General features: G+C 38.0%; 1 protein-coding gene across 1 annotated transcript in view; it reads right to left on the bottom strand.

Annotated features, from left to right (window-relative positions):
• Positions 1–221: 221 nt before the first annotated feature.
• The window catches only part of DNAJC25 (DnaJ (Hsp40) homolog, subfamily C, member 25), a 20853-nt gene continuing 3588 nt past the window's right edge, over positions 222–17486 (bottom strand). Inside the window, exons 2-4 of the mRNA XM_010843577.1 lie at positions 7233–7385; positions 4954–5424; positions 222–3558 (exon numbers count right to left, since the gene is read on the bottom strand). Coding sequence (XP_010841879.1) covers positions 3436–3558; positions 4954–5424; positions 7233–7385 — 747 coding nt within the window. The 3' untranslated portion in view covers positions 222–3435. The remainder of the gene's footprint in view (positions 3559–4953; positions 5425–7232; positions 7386–17486) is intronic.

Raw genomic sequence — 17486 nt, 5'->3', positions numbered from 1 at the left:
TGACTGAATTCTGCTCATTCGTCTTGAGGTCATAAAAGAAGACACAGTGAAATGGGAGGAAGTTTCTTCATCCCATAATGAAGCTGGGGAGGAGTCTGTAAGAAATCCCGTATGTCTCTGAACTAAAGTCATGTGACCCATTATATACACAACTGTCAAGGATACTCTGATCCTTTAAGAAGCTGATTAAGTTTATGACAAATTATGTAGGCTTTTTACTTAAATAATGTGTAACATTTCTCAATTGCAAGCCATCTAATCTACTTAAGACCCTAAACCTATATAAATTTTCAGGCTTATAGATTAAGTCCTGATTCTCTAAAAAGATCCCCTCATTTCACAGATGAGGAAACCAGAAAAGTTAATTTCTTTAGCAAATTTTATTTAGTTATTAGGGTTCAGATTTGGCCTTAGTACATATTTAAATGTGAAGAATATCACATTTTGTAAATAAAATTATAATTCATCCATACACAACTATTTAGTATAGGTGTCAACATTTATCTGCCTCAAGGGCACAATTATAACTCCAGAGACCATGTCCGATATAAAGTCTTTAAGTAGCTAGAGCTATTCATACTAATGTCTAATAAAAGCCATTTGTCTTTAATTTCCACAGAACTTTCAGTTTGGGGCTAACTCACTGGTTTATAACATTAGCAGAACGTAAGCTTAGCAGTTGACTTCCACTCAAGGAAAATATTTCCAAGGCATGGGTGTTAAAAAGTTTACTGCCCTTTCAGTCCAAAAAATAATCTCAAAGGAAATAAACTACAATTTTCTAAACGTACATTCAATAGTACTAAAATAGTTGTCAATTCTGTAAACTGAACTATTTTTTCATGTAATATTTTAAATTTCCATATACCACTTGTTATTTTAAATTTCTGTATACCACTTGTAGTGTTTAAAATTCTAGGCATGGTCCCTACTTGATAGATGTGTTATGAAACTGCAACCTATAATTTGTAGAACTTAGAGAATTCATAAAGAAATTAGACCAATGAAGGAAGGATCAGTTTTGGAATATGCTATGAGGATATTTGATGTGAATGTAACTCTAAGGGTAGTTTTAGCACAGACCTCAATTACATGAAGTGATGAACAGAAACCAAGAAGCAACTATGCTCTGTAAACTCCTGAATTCCAAGTAAAAAGGAAATGGTGATAGCTCTAAAATGAAGCTCAAGAAAGGTTTTCTAACTATAGTGGGATTCTGGGATCCCCTACTCAAGATTCTTCTCCAGATGTTTCTAAAATGGAGAAGCTGTTGGGTTTTTGGTGGGGATGGGCAGTGTAAGGAGACAGTAAAGATACCCAGGATACTTGAATGACATTTGTGATACAACTAATTGCCCTTCCTTTCCTCCAGGATTTTGAAGCATAAAGCCATTTTGCTGAGGAAAGGGGAGAGAAGAATCACAGTCCTGTGAAGGAGAGTCCATTCCTCTTACCCATGCAATGGCCATGATTCCAAAAGACAGACCAAACTTTTACCAGGTAAGCAGGTTGCCAGAACAATTCCAGAAATGAGATTCCTATATAAAGACCAAAAGAAATACAGCAATCTAACATATATATGCAAAATAATATCCAAAGATACACTGTTTTCATCAGTCAACCTTTATGAATGCTAACACATTCAGTCCTTTTATTTTTCCTTACCACTAGGTTTAAAAAAAAAAAATACAGTTAATCATTAAGTTATTTGAAATTTTAACAGAAGTGCAAGTACCTACATTTCTTTCTGGTCTTCGTAACACATGGTACACACTCTCATTCTTAGATAATACTGTTGTGTGTCAAATGTACGATAACACATTCACTGAGAGGGATTACTGACTCTACAGACAACTGCAGCACCTTTAAAAGGCATTTATCTATGGTTAAGAGTTGGGCATTTGGGGTTTGAAACACAGCTTCCTATAATTTAGGGCTGTGACTTCTCCACCCTCCCAAAAAAGAATGGATGCATAAAACACTTTCATCTGAAGTCTACAAAAATATAAATATTATATAATTTTAGAGCTGCAAAAGGACCTTAGTGATAATCTAGCCAGGCTGCTCCCCTAATTTTCTAATGAGGTAACAGGCCCTCACTCACAGAAATAAATAATCCACCTCAGATCTTTTGCTATATTAACAAGTATGGTGAACTTTTCCCTCCTGCATCTTTGTATGTGTCAGATATTTGGGCTGAGCTCTTGAAAGGACTAGTTTCCTTTGAGGAGAAACTGATTCTGCCTATCTACTATGCTATACTTTTATGCTACATCTTTTAAAATAATACAAAAGCAATATGTTAATCTTTGACTTAAAATGGCATATCAACAAACTTGGGATATATTGCAACCATTTTATTACTATGATGGGCTGGGGTGTATCTTTTAACAGGAGTACTGACCAACTACCATGAATGTGTTTTGATACTCTGCTCCAGTATCACACTCGATTCAAATACGTGTGAATTACTTTCACTTCCACACGTATAAAACGTTTACATCTCATTGTCTGATAGAACAGCACACACCCATGCACCTCTTCTTTCTGGTTTAAATTCATGTAAAGACGCTCACATAAAATGGATTTTTCATCAAGGACTTCATAATATATGAATTTCTCATTACACTACTTCCGCTCTGTCTGTTTTCTTTTTTTTTTTAATTGAAGGGAGGATTAAGAAAGCAATGCTGTGGTACAAAAAGACCTTCTTACAAGGTCCTCTTCTGGAGAAATGTTTGCGAACACAGTTATAGTCTTATAATGACTGTAATCAAGACCATCCCACAAGGACAGGAAGGTACATTCACTCTCCTGGAGAGTTTCTGATCTTATTAACAATATTATGACTGGGGGAGATAGTATAGAGACAGCCCAGCAGAAGACTCTCCCAGAGAGATATTCTGAACCTATTTCAATCCTATAATGACTGTCATGAAGATGACATGATAGTTGAATTCGTTTTGCTGAAGAAGTTTGTGTCTAGAAAGACACGCTCAATAACGTTATTAAATGCTGTTATAATTACGTTCTGTGAAACTATCAGAGGTCACAAAAGCAGAAAAATGTAGCACTATAACAAAGAATAAGGAAACACTTTTGAAGAATAAACACTTAACACATAGTATTTTTAAATGGTATCTAATAAATTTTCATGTCAAAATTTTAACTAAAGATATAAAACTTTTAAATGGCAACTAATAAATCTTCATGTCAAGTCTTTTAACAAAATCCACAAATCGATTATAAAAATTGAACAATCATAAATGTTTTATGTATAAAGTTTGAAGGGAAAGTTTAAATGTCTACATTATTCTGTTTAATTCTTGAGGAATTTTAGTTGCTGCTGAGGTGCAGTCGATACACTGCTAAAATAATTCAGGTATGAAAATAGTATCACAGTTAAGGTTTGGCACAGCAGCATTCCAGCGGTCTTCAGTCATCCACAAATGTCAACCGTCCAGGGCCTTCATTCTTCATCCATCTCCTGTATCTTTTCCATCTAGGGTCATTTGCCAGTCTTTTCTTTAGTTCCTCTTCTTGCTCTTGTTTGTAGACCTATAAGTATAAATAACACAAACTGACCTGACAATCCAAAGAGAAACATTTTCATTAGCTTTACGGCATGTTTCCCTGATGCTGGGAACGACTGAGGGCAAAAGGAGAAGAGGGCGGCAGGGGATGAAAAGGCTGGATAGCGTCACTGACTCAATGGACGTGAACTTGGGCAAACTCCGGGAGATGGAGGGGGACAGGGAGGCCTGGTGTGCTGCAGTCCACGGGGCGCAAAGAGTTGGACACAACAACGGAACAACAACAGCATGTTTACATGTTTCAAATATAATTTTAGGTAAAAGTTTCCAATGGATGTATTGGTTTGTCTTCTGAAGACCATGCACCAAAAAATACTAAGCAATTAAGCACTTTAACATTCAGTGTTAAATTAAAAAATAAAAAAACAACAACTCATGTAAGAACTAGTGTTTTTTTCCACTGATTTCTATAACCTGGAAATACATTCTTTTCTTCCTTGAAATTATACGTGAGTTTAAAGGGTTTAAACATTTCTTCTCTACAACTAACATCCAATATTAAAGAATCAACATAAATTTTCTTAACATGGTACTCAGTAAATTTAACAGATGACTTTAAGTATATGTTGATCCTAACCAAGGAACAAAGTGACCTTATAAATACTTCTGTCTCCAAACTGAACTTACAACTTCTTTTATCTTCAAAGATAATTATTGGTTTTTCAAAATATTTTTAAAGTTCCCAAAGAAGGTTAAATAAACCACAGAGGTTAAAAACAAAGAATATCTTTCATTTCTATAATCTTTAGTGGATGTCAGTTGAAGTTAAATGGACAAGTTTTCATAACCAATCTCACAGCCATATCAAATTTTAGAAAGAAATGACATTCCTTCCAAATTTCAGGAAGTATGCCTAAGATAATTTCACATAATACCATAATTCAGCCCAGGATAGCACCCGTGACAGACAGTTTATTGTATAGTGGGCTGCTTAAACTACTTAAAAGTGAAAGCTTTTCATACATTGGTTGGGTCAGCCATAAAATTAGTTCAGGTTTCCATATGATGTTACGGTCAAAGTTTACTTAGTGCAATTAACAGAAAACGGTGACATCCTTGCAAACATACATTCTATCCCAGCGCAATTTAACATAACAAATTAGACCATTCTTTAAATGTTTAGCATTAGTAAATTAAAGTATTTGAAGTTCATCTTTTAAAAGGAAAAATTTACAGGTTAAAAACTCGCTAGTTTTATTGTCTAGTTATATTGTTATAATTACTAGTTATATTATCAACAAAAGATCTTTATCCACATTGAACTCTTCGATTTCAGAAATTAGAGCACACTTCTGTGATCCTTTAGTTTTAAGTTGGTAAGGAAGATAACAGTAAAAATCACAGCAGAGTCATTACTCACCTCATAATTCTCCTTTATCCAAAGCTCCCGTTTAAGAAAAGTTTCTTTCTGATGATCTTCTAGACTATCAAACTGAGACTTTGACATCTTCATAGATTTACGTATGATATACAGTCTTTCTTCTTCCCCGTATTCTTTGCCTTTGATGTTAAAATTATAGATCCATCGGCAATACCACACTACATACGAGCACAGGTGAAAAGGAGCTAAGAGAATCTGAAACAGGAGAAGGTCACGCATCTGGGGCTTCTGATAGCCTCCTTTTATATCTATTTTACTTTTTATAATGTTCTTTATGATGTTCTCCTCCTCGTCACGAACTTCCTCTTTGGACTTTTTGTTTCTACCCTTCTCTTTGGCTTTTCTCAGTAACCCCTGCTGCTTGGCAATCTCCATGGCCTGGATACGGTACTTGGGCACCGTGGCCAGGTAGCTGATCGTCTTGTCATAGCTATTCCACCAGCTGAAAAACTAGAATATTGAACAAAGAAAAACGGGTCACTTTTATTACCAAAATTCATCTTGGGGAACACAACCCTGCCTGCAAAAAACCCATTCCGATTAAAAACAGAGACATCAAAGATCTTACTCTGTAGGTTAAAGATACAGTTGAATAATAGCTGTGTGGACATAGGAATCTTCAGGACTGACAAGTCAGATAAGTCATCAGCTGAGCCAAAAAGCCGGTGATTCTCCACAGGAGACACCCAGGATCAGAGGATGCTCAGGGGAATCACACCGTACCTGCTGATCCCACATCTTTACCATCCGACGCCTCCTTAGATCACAGTTAAGAAATCTCTCTTCTTTCTTTAAAGTTGCAGTCTACTTACTGGAGGAGTCAAATGGCAAAACTAGGTGGTAAGGAGTTTCTTTCAAACAATCACAGGGTATAGACTCAGGCAACGATATTTATCTATTTCCTAAACCATCTGCACATACCACAGTAATGTTCATCATATTATGAACTGAAAGATTCAAGTATGTTTGAATCTTTACTTATTTGGGCAGGAAAACATTCAACTATTTCTTAAATATATTCAACCACAAAGGGTTTTATTATCAGAAAGAGTCCTACTCCTCATATAGTACCTCACCACACCTTTCAGCTATTTTACTGAATAAATACAGCAATTATACCAGTATCCTAAAATATTATAGAAGCAATCTATTAATCGCGAAAAAAAAAAGTGACGAGAGTATTATGTTATCTAAAACAGAAAAGTAAAATTGCCCTTCCTCTTCCTGTTGAAAAGGCAATACTAAAAAAGCTGAAACATTTAAAATATACAATCTTAGTTTTCAATAGGAATTCTCTTGTCATAGAAATTGAATTTCATTTCTGGGAATTAAACTGGAGAAGTAATTTTGAAACTAGGAAACTGCTTCATTCCAGTCACTTTTTTTTGTTTTCTTCCCCTCTAGAGGAGGATAGGATAGGTACGGTTAGTTTAGGAATTACAGTAGGGAAAACTCATTTCAGGCTGAAGTGATATTTCTGTGATATAGTAAAACAACATAAAGTTACTGTAGCACTTTCACTCTGTTTCAGGGGTTTTGAAACTGGAGCAGTAGTGCCCTTAAGCTGTCATGTGGAGATGTGTGAGGGTTCTGTTTGTTGCAATGGTGGCAAGCACTACACTCCTGGCATTTGGTAGGCAGATGCCAGGACTTGTTAGACCATATTAAGGAATTTGGATTTTTCCCAAGTTTAATGGGAAATCATTGAAAAGTCCTATGAAAGTAGTTTGGCCCTTGAACAACACGAGGGGCCCATCCTCTGAAATTCTGCGTGTGACTCATAGTTGGCCCTCCATAGGCGCCAACTGTACGTATACACGGTTCCTCCCTGTCCTCCAAGTCAACAGCCTCCACTGTGTGCTTCTGTAACGAGGACCGCAACTGGTGCAGAGAAGCCGAGTATAAGGGGACCCAGCATAATTCAAACCCGTGCTGCTCAAGGGCCACCAGTAAACCATAGGGATCTAGTTGACATTCACTCTGGCTGTTATATGGGAAATATAGAGCGGGCAATGAGGAAGAGATCTGGGTTTGTTGTTTGGTAATTAGTTTTAGTCGTTATATAATGACATGCACGATTCCTGCCGTCAAAGATTCCAATACTATCAACTGATTAAATATTTTTCTAACATAAAAAATTAATCTGAACTGGAAGTAAAACTGCACAAAAACATACTTGTAGTTCAGTTTTAATGACTAGCACTAGGCAACGTGCACTCCTTCACATGCACGTAGATGAACATACCCACAATACCCACCTGAAACACTGAAATAGCGCACACGCTGACCAGAATCACAACCCTCACATCCACCTTAGGGGCCAGGCGCCTGCTGTAGTAGTGGTAGTAATGGCTGTAGTACTCCTCTGGGTGATCCAGCATGTAGTCATAATCTTTTCGAGTTTCTTCATCCTATAAAATAAAAATAACAAGATGCCCAGTTTCATATGACAGCTCATAAAATGGCCTTAGTTAATAATCTGTTGACGTCAAACCTAGAATTTTATAATTATATAGTCAATCTGAGTAAAAGAACAAATTGTCAAAAAAATTTCCCGTAATTCTTCAAAGGCACACACAAATTTGTTTCCAGAACTTTAATGTTAGGTATAAAGCAGAATTTAAATTTTTCCTCAAATTCTTGAGTACTATTAGGCCTCCTGGAAAAAATAAAAACACTTCAATAGCAATGAACTATGCTTATTTAGCCAGTGCTGTGGTGCTAATAAGGATATAGATTTGTTCTTAAACTTTAAGAGCATGCTGACACCTACACTCAGTAACTGTTGACAGAAAAAAGAATGTTTATTTCTGTTGTATATATTCACAATCATTTCCCAGCCTTGTATAGGAGGTTTTCTTCTGAAAGCAAAGATGAAGATAACAACAAAATAGACAAAACCAGTCTATGCCCTCAAAACTAAATTATGTTCACCTCAAGGAAACACTGAAACATTGATGGAGTAGAATGGTCAAAATCTACCTCTGTGACTTTAGGCAAAAATTTTAGCCTCTCTGAGCCTCACTCTTCTCCACTTATAAAACAGAGATATTAATAGCTCCCGTACTAATTTTACAGGGCTGTTTTGAATATCAAATGACGTATATCATACAAAAACATGTTAAACATATGTACTCCTTTACTATTATAACACGTTTTCACAGCCCAGTTCATAAAAAAGTAGTATATAGCTCTTTCTTAATTGTGTAAACATGATGAAAAAATTATAGCCTTCTGAAATGTTGCTCAAATGTTTACAAATAAAACATTTTTTAAAACCTTCTGTAATTTTAATCAATTTGTAACGGGTACAAATGCCAATCTTTTACTGAGTTACATAGGTTAAAAAGCTATTAAATTATGATTTGCTTTTTTTTTAATCCCACAAAAACCTGTTTTTCAGCTTGTCTTGTTTCCAGAAAAAATGTTAAACACTAAAACCACAGCAAATTCTTTTATCTGTAAGTGAGTACAACAGAAACCATTATGAAAACAAAACTCTTTTTTAAACCTAGAGGATTTCTTTCTATGATTAATTATTCAACATTCACAAAGCTGCAGATTATTAGCAAAACCATTTCAAAATCTACGTTTAGTGTTTTGTAACCACAGAGGCGCTTGGATCTGTTCAGGGCCTCCTCCTGAGTCCTCCAATATGCAGTTTCTTAGATTTAAAATAAAAAGTTTGCTAATGACAAAATCTTTCCTGTACCCATTAAAATCACTATATATTTCCTATGAAGAATTCTGAATTTGGAAAAAAAAAAAGAATTCTGAATTTGAATGAGCACATTCTCAGTAACGGTTCTTACATTCATTACATTCAAAATATTTTTTTACCTCTGACTAGAATTTGAAGCTAGATGAAGTAGTATCTAGTATAATTAGATGTAAATATATTTAAAGTATATTCCATGGCACTATATGGAGAGCCGATATGAGAATCATCTGTTATATAAGGGAAGCTGAGCTCAGGCTGGTATTTTCAAATTCACTTCCTGTACATTCTCTTTCATCAGAAAAGATTTTCTCAGGAGTTCCCTGGTGGCCTAGTGATCCTATGCCAGGCTTTCACTGCGACGGCCCAGGTTCAGTCCCTTGTCAGGGAACTGAGAGCCTACAAGCCGCACGCCACACGCCTCAGCTGTCAGTCCATTTCTCCTCTATAAGCCATCATCATATTCTAGAGCTTCTAACCTAAAGAGGGTAAAACGTTACAGGTCATACAGATAGCTCTGAAGACTAAAGCCTATCTGATGTACCTCATTTTGAGTACTTCAGGACACTTTTTGAGAATTTTTCCATCCTCCCTCCTTTTTTTTGCTTTTTGGACTAATTTTATAGATATGCTGTTTCTGGCCTGAAATTATTGCCTTTTAAACTCAGCCTCCCAGCCTTGGCAGATGCTTTTTGAAATGTATTTGTTCAAACACGATTCTTCTCCTTGCTCCAACTAGATGACAAGTTTTGAAACTAACTGCCCCCAGGGTGAGGCTCCTCCAGTCCTCCAGCATCCTTATCCCCGCAGAGCCCTCAGCCGGGTCTGACTGTCTGCACTCCTGGCTGCAGCATCCAGCGAGATCTGAGTGCCCCTGAAATGCGCTCTGTGGATACCACGCGTCTGGTGGCTATGCTCTCTTCTTTGTTCTCTTATCTTAGTAAAGGTCATAATCCATGGAATGCAGATATCCTTCTTCAAGCATCTCACCCATGTCTTACCCCAAGTCACCATCTTCTCCCTGGCCCCTAGATCTGTGACTCCATCCAGCCCAGAGCTTCATTAACAGGATGGTCAGCTAATGCTCCAGCACCAGCAACTTCAAAATTTATACCTTATGTCTGGGCTCTTTACTGTCACCAGAGCCTGTAGGGTCTATTGAGGTCCCTCTATAATGAGTCCTCAAACTGCCTCATCCCTAAACGGTTTCAGGGTCAAGCCTGACTTCTCTTAGAATGGTTTTCTTTTCCCTGGGGCCCATAACTTCATGACCCTGTTTTGGTCATGATTAGAGACAAGAAGGCCTGCGTTTCCCTTGTTATAGCATTTCTTCAGTCACAATCTTCTTTCTTTACTGGGTTTATAGCTTTCTGTCCAGAATGAAGAAAATGGATTTTAAGCTGAGCCATGCATAATACACTTTACAAGGTTGCTTCAAGTTTGGCACAAATTGAGGGGTTAGGGAGTCTCAACAATCTAAGTCATCAAGTCCTACTCTTCAGGAACCTACTGAGTTTAGAATCAACCTAATAAGAACACAGGACACCAGGAATATTAGGAGAAAAGAAAAGACAGACTGGGACCCAGTTAAAGAGTTTCATGTACATTCTTATTTTAATATCATATATCTATTTTTCCTCCTGCCCATCTTGGGACCTAAGTAGCCTCACAGTTTGTCTTTCTGTCTGTCATCTCCAGCGCTTCCCAGTGGCTAGTAAGGGGAGTTCAGTTTTCCTCGGCATGCAACAGGGCCTCCACAACTGGCCTGAGTTTACCTACTTAGCAACATCTCATCACTCTCTCTCCTTTTGCCCACAGCAAACATTAGATAGCAACTTCTGGAATTTGGTGTGTTCTTCTTAAGTATAACATGCTCTTTTATATCTATGTCTGAAGAGATAATTCACTTTAACTCAAATGCTCTTTCTCTTTCCTTTTACCCAACCTCATGAGCTTCTATTAACCCTTAGGACATAAACAATAGTAGACAGATTCAGACAACTCTTACTACACTTATTACCCATTTATTATAGCACTTATCACATTGTAATCATCAGAGTTTTTATCTTTGCCTTGAATGAGAACTTCTAGAAGGCAGGTAGGGTCATCCATTAATCTCTGTATATCCAAGGCCTAGCACAGTGCCTGGCATTCAATAAATAACATTTCAAAACTGAATGAAATTTTGTAAAGGCTCTCCTCACTGCAGACATCTCCCCAGCCACCCAGGTTTCCACCTCACCATGAAGGTGGGATGGCTTACCACAAAATCCTGGGCTTGGCAGAAATGACTGCTTGATTTCATAGCTTATAAAGATATGCTAATGTGGCTATAAGAGCTTAAACCTTAAAACAGTGTAATGTCTTACCTTTCAATAAGGTAGTACTTTTTCTTTCAGCAATTTTGTGGATCTTAAGGTCCCAGGGTCAGGAGATTCCAGCTTCTTTCCAAAGCCAAAACCTTTATACTTGTTTCTTCCTCCTCTCTGTCCTGAGCCTTGACAAGCAGGGCAATAAGCTCCTTGTCTCTAATCTCTACAGGAAAAAATGGTGCTTCTGCTGGTGTTCACTCCACTCCCAATCCTCTTGGGCATATGCAGGAGGACTGGAACATAACCACCAATATCTAGATCAAAAGTGAATAAGAGGAAACCCACAAGCAAAGAAAATACTGAATCCTTCCTTCTCTTGTGAAAATGATCATTCCCCCTCCCCAGAGGCAAAAATATATTATGTTCTTGTCCTTGAAAGAAATAATGAATTGTTTGATCTCAACAGATGTAAACTGCAATAATTTGATATTGCAACCAGTTTCATATTAAAAATTTTCGATTATACAAATAATAGAAACCATTTAGGATGGTAAAGGCCAAGAATCAATAATATATGAAAATACAGTAATAGTTCGTTCTTAAAAATATATATATTCATCCTATTTTTGAAAGAAATTCACACACAAATGATCCTTTAAAAAAAAAAATAACACCTGATTTTCCTTCCAGACTATTATTACACTACCTCTTTAGACTACTAAAAAGGAAGAAAGTTAACTGCTCCGAGTTCCATTTCTCTTCCTGTTCCCTGCCCAGCAGCCACTCAGGCAACTACCCTCTTAAACCTCTCCTTTCTCAGTCTGCACACGCTCACAGCAACACCCACCATTTGCAGTATCACCTCTACACCGCATAAGAGTGACACTCTGATCTGGTTTTCCTGCTCCTCTTCTTTTGAGGTACCTCCTGAACATTTCCTAAATATAACAGAAATATCTCAAGTTCAGCATGGTCACAATCCAGATCTGTTCCTGTGTTTCAGTTTGTTAACCATCTATTTGGGTACCTGAGCTTTAAAAAACCTTAGTTATTTTCAGCTCAGCAAATAGTTATGCAAGGCATTTAAGCCATGTGCTGAACACAAAGGGGGATAAAAAGACAAACAAAAGTCCTGGCCTCAAGAGCTCCCCCATGTACAGGAAGAACCTAGCAAGCAAGAAAAGCTGTGGACTAAGCACCGACTTCTCTGCCTGAGACCACTGGTAACAGTATTCACATAAGGCATGAAATGAGTGCTCAATCTTGAAAAGTAAATAAGATGCAGCAAAATTTGTTCCAGGCAAAGGGAGCAGCAAGTGCTAAGGTTCAGAAGCATAGTGAATAGAACAGATTCGGTGACGCTGAGGCACTGCGGAGGTTTAGGGAAGAAAGGAGTAGGGGCTCGTACACGCCATGCTCAAGTGTTAGAGTGTGAACTGTCTGCGCTACTCAAACATAAAATGGTTTTCAAGTAGGAGTAGGAAGTGTGTATTTTTGGAAGATAACTCTGACAGTATTATAAAGAATGGAATGAAGGAGAAACAGATTTCAGAGACTAAGAAGTAGAAAAAAATAAGACTTCTAGTGATTAAAGGGGTACAGGAATCAATCACGTTGAGAACAGTGATATTTCTAATTATAGTCACTCTGTGAACCATGTTATTTTAAGAATAAAGGAAGAGGGCATCACGTGTGGATAAGGTGCAGGGGGAAACTGTGGAAGATTTTGAAATGGGGAGGAAAAAAATTACTGGACAGCTTTCCAATGCCTGGAGCCTCCAGGGATTACCTATTCCTGTAGGAGGGGCATGCTTTTATTTATCTTTGAAAAGCCTACTTTCACTTTTAGGAAAAAAAGTAACTTGCGGAAAACTGGGGAGTAATGCAAATAATTCTTATTCACACAAAGACAAACTGCGTCCAGTAGAATTAAGGGAAATGATGACTGCCTTGTCATACCGACCAGTATTACAGGCATTTCAGCACTCCTTGTCTTGACTGTAAAAGGTGTGACATTTTTTCTCTTGGGCTTCCCTGGCGGCTCATCTGGTAAAGAAACCACCTGCAATGCAGGAGACCTGGGTTCCATCCCTGGGTTGGGAAGATCCCCTGGAGAAGGGAACGGCTACCCACTCCAGTATTCCAGCTTGGAGAATTCCATGGACTATTCCATGGGGTCGAAAAGAGCTGCATACGACTGAGAGACTTTCACTTTAATATCTTATTGGTTCCTGCATTAATTAATGAGCTAAATAAAATCTTTGACATATGTTCATTTTGTATGAGAGTTATCCTCTTTTAAAGTTTATGCTTTTAACAAAGATAACAGAATTGGTTTCATGTTTAATTTTGGGTACCTGTGCTACAAATGAGAGACAATTTAAAAATATGAACCCAGAGAATGCACAAATTTCAGGACTGTCAAGGATGCTGTTGAGTTTCATCAGGAAGAGCTTAGAAAACAAAAAGGAAAGAGTATCCAAAGGATAAGACTCTAAGGAAATGCAATGTTTAAGGTGAAGGCAGAGGAAAAAGAAGACCATACAGACTGAAAGAAATGGCTAGAAAGCTCAGAGCAAAGGGAGAGAATTACATCAAGGCAATCAAAGGGGAGCAGCTTAAAGAACTACTTGATGGCCATCCGATGTCACAAACAGTTCCAAAAGGGAGAGCAGCCCTCTGATCTGAGGCTTAGCCATCACTGTTCACCTTGGGAAGAACAGTTCCAGGATGTGTGCTGCCGCACACGTCAGTCTGTGACAGTTTAAATGATGGGGTATAAGGAAGTAAGGACAGCCAATGGTGAAGAAGGAAGAAAAATGTGACCATAGTTTCAAAATTAAGGAATGAGAGATGAACCAGTTAAGAGATTCCCAAGTTATGAAAGAGGAATGGTGAGATTCCAGAAGACTAAGGTGGAAGCAAAATGAGTTCAGTCAAGAAAAGCTTCCTGCCTTCCCCAATCCATCCTCAATCTTGTTCCCAGAACTTTCTTTCTGAAACAAACATCAGACCTGTGTTACTTATCCACTTTCAAACATCCAGTAACTCACCAATACATAAAGCTCAACACACCTGAACATAGTTTAAAGGGGACATCCCAAACTACTTCCAGTCTCCTGAAACATTCTCCCTACTACGCACCTGAGAGGCTTCTAGCCTAGAAACAGTAGATCCCCTACAATCTCTAAAAGTACACTATGGGTCTTCGTGCTGTGAATATCTCAAAATATTCCGTTTACCTATGATAAACCTACACAAGCAAAATTAACATGTCAAGTGCTTAGTTTCTGCCTAGAATTACATCAACTCAGTAGTTTTTGTGTTATTCAAAAGCTCTGATGGGTTGTTGATGACATCATGTGTCAGAGAGTCACAGCACTAGAATTAAACACATCTGGTGTTTCATCAACCTTGGCCATAAGTAGGGAGTAATAGCTGGGAGGGATTGGGGGCAGGAGAAGGGGACGACAGAGGATGAGATGGCTGGATGGCATCACTGACTCGATGGATGTGAGTCTGAGTGAACTCTGGGAGTTGGTGATGGACAGAGAGGCCTGGCGTGCTGCAATTCATGGGGTCGCAAAAAGTCGGACATGACTGAGCGACTGAACTGAACTGAACTGAACAGGTGACATTAAGGGATGAGTGAAAAGTAAACAACACTTATGGGTTTACAGCAGAAATAGCAAATGTGGCACAAAAGGTACCACATCCTTCTGGGCCAGTGGCAGAGCTGTTCAACATGTCATCTTTCCCACTAAACCCAGAAAAGGCCCCCCAAATTTATAAGTGTTATATGGAGTTGTGACCAATATGAATGAAAACTATCTGCTATCAAGCTTACTTAACTTGGCTGTTTATCAGCATCACAACTGTAATACAAGTTCACATCATTTCTATTGTTTTTATGGATACACATTTATTATGAATGACTGATTAAAATGCAGTTCGATGCTGAAAAAGAAAAAATAATAACACCAATAGGATAGTAATACCAATAAATGCAGCTAATTTTCTTCCTCCAAAACAGAGTCCTTGGGAAAAGCATAAAAGTGATTGTACATCTCACTGTTGGAACAAGCCCTGCACACCCACAACTCCATGTTTTCATTGACCGAGAATTTTCTCTACCAGAAATGTCCCTTCACAGTCAACCGTGGTGACTGTTCTAGATCCAGATCAAAGAGTACATTCTTCTCCAGTCCTCCAAGAAGAAATAATTGTGCCCTCTCAGTGTTGCAATATAATCTACACAATTTAATTATATAACTTAAATAAATAATAACTGAACAATAGGTATGTGTCTCCTTATTACACTAAAAGCTTAAAGGCAGGAACTGTGCCTTTTTCATTGCTACGGTCTCCTCCTTTGGAACTTACGTCAGTACCAGTTAGGAGACAGGGTTGATTAAGAGAATATACAAAAGGAGAACAATAAACAGTAACATAACAAGGCAGGAAGTTCAGAATCCCCCTTTTGCCAAATCATTCTTAACTGTGAAAGTCCTGCCATATCAACCAGACCGATAAAGAGAAACTGAAGTGTTCCTGTGACTTCCCTGCCAAGACAAGGCTGAAGCAGAAGGTACTCTCTACACATCCCTTCAAAGTATCAGATAACCTGCACGCCAGTAATACCTCCAAGACCTTTTATGTGTTCTTCTCTGGTGATCTTGCAAAATGCTATCAAACTACCACTGTCTACCAGTTACAGGTTTTATAAGTGCATCCTTCCTTACCACCCATTTCCTCACCTGCTTACTTCTATGCCAGCCTTCTCATTTTATCTAGTTCATCCAATTCTTATGTATATTCAGAATTAATGTCCTCACTTTAAAACCCTGAGAAAATAATTTCTCCTTAAAAAGAGAAATGTGATTTTTCTCTCACGTAGGAATTTTTCATTCATATCTATCCAATTTATTTTATCTGTACCACTCTTTCAAACTACAGTTAATTTGGGGTAAAATGTCAAAGTAGGCTTCATATACCCATGTCAAAACACCAGAAATCCACTTTCAATTGTCATCCTATCTGAATCTGTCTCCAGATAGGAGTATGTATTTAACAAACTTTCATTATCTATGTGCCAGACACTGTGCTAGTTGCCATAGATACATATGCAAAAATAAGGTTTAGTGGAGAGGGGGGATGGGCTACTCAGTATGTACAGGGCAGTGTGATAAGTGCTATACCCACAGAAAAAGAGCCAACGGTGACCCAGTGAGAGTCTGTTTACTTAACTTCCAAAGTCCATGAGTCCCCCTGAATCCCCAGTAGTCAAATACACTAAATAAATAGTTATTTCATCATCCTAACTCATGTTATGAAACGAATATAAAGCAGCGTGTGAAACCATAATGGTTTCAAGCCCTGCTGAGATCTGGAAGTTTAAGTTATTTGAGAACATGAACTCAGCATGACTTGGTAAAAGCAACTGGCAAGTTCCCTTTGCCCTCCATTATTACCATCCTTTTTCTGTTTTTTTTTTTTTTTTCCATTCTCTCTATTCACAGGAAGAATCTCTGTTGCTATAAAAACAATGACCAACGGTGATAATATCTCCTTGTCTGACCAACTACATTTAAATCACATTAGTATCATATTTTTAAACAATCTCCATCTAAAAAAATTCTCTCAAAGAGGTGTTTATTCAACCAAGACTAACTTCAGAGTCATAAACCCACCATACCTTACACAAATATAATTCTCATTTTGGTGAGTCAGAGATGCTTGGTTGTTACAAGTTTTGATGGAACACCACTCTAAGGTTACAATGAGGATATAATATAGCTTCTTATTTATGTTAAAAAAAATTAAGAGGCTTGAACACACCAAGAATAGGAAATTAGGGAGGTTATCAAAAAATTATGGGGGAGAGAAAAAAAAAAGGCTCCTGGCTCCAGTGAATTTAAAACTGAGTTATTTCAGATTTCACAAAAGAAACAATTTCTGTCACATACACTATTCCAGAGATGGAATCCACCTGAGCATCCTACAAAGGAAATACAGAATCAACTTTTCCCGCCACATGCCGGCAATAACTGAACATGGCTGTGAAGGAGAACACAGTCTTCCCAAGGCCCTACCAAGACCCTCCCTCCTTTTCCACTCACAGGGTTTATGGAGAAATAATGTGTATCAGAAAGAGCAAATAGAAAGGAAAAGTGGTCCCAAGTCAGCAGTGCTGCCCCCATGAGGTGATATATGGAATTCCAGGCAGGTGTCTGTGGTTATCTTTATTCCAGAGCCTCTGAACTCATCAACTTCTCCCACTATTTTGTCTGACCTGCTCGAAGTAAAAGCCAGATGGACCTCTTAGGCCTCACTAGCGACTTCACTTTCACTTTTCACTTTCATGCATTGGAGAAGGAAATGGCAACCCATTCCAGTGTTCTTGCCTGGAGAATCCCAGGGATGGGGGAGCCTGGTGGGCTGCCGTCTATGGGGTTGCACAGAGTCGGACACGACTGAAGCGA

The sequence above is a fragment of the Bison bison genome, unplaced genomic scaffold (assembly GCF_000754665.1).
Source record: "Bison bison bison isolate TAMUID 2011002044 unplaced genomic scaffold, Bison_UMD1.0 scf7180017864183, whole genome shotgun sequence".
In the NCBI taxonomy this organism is placed as follows: Eukaryota; Metazoa; Chordata; class Mammalia; order Artiodactyla; family Bovidae; genus Bison; species Bison bison.
This window is presented reverse-complemented; position numbering and strand designations above follow the sequence as displayed.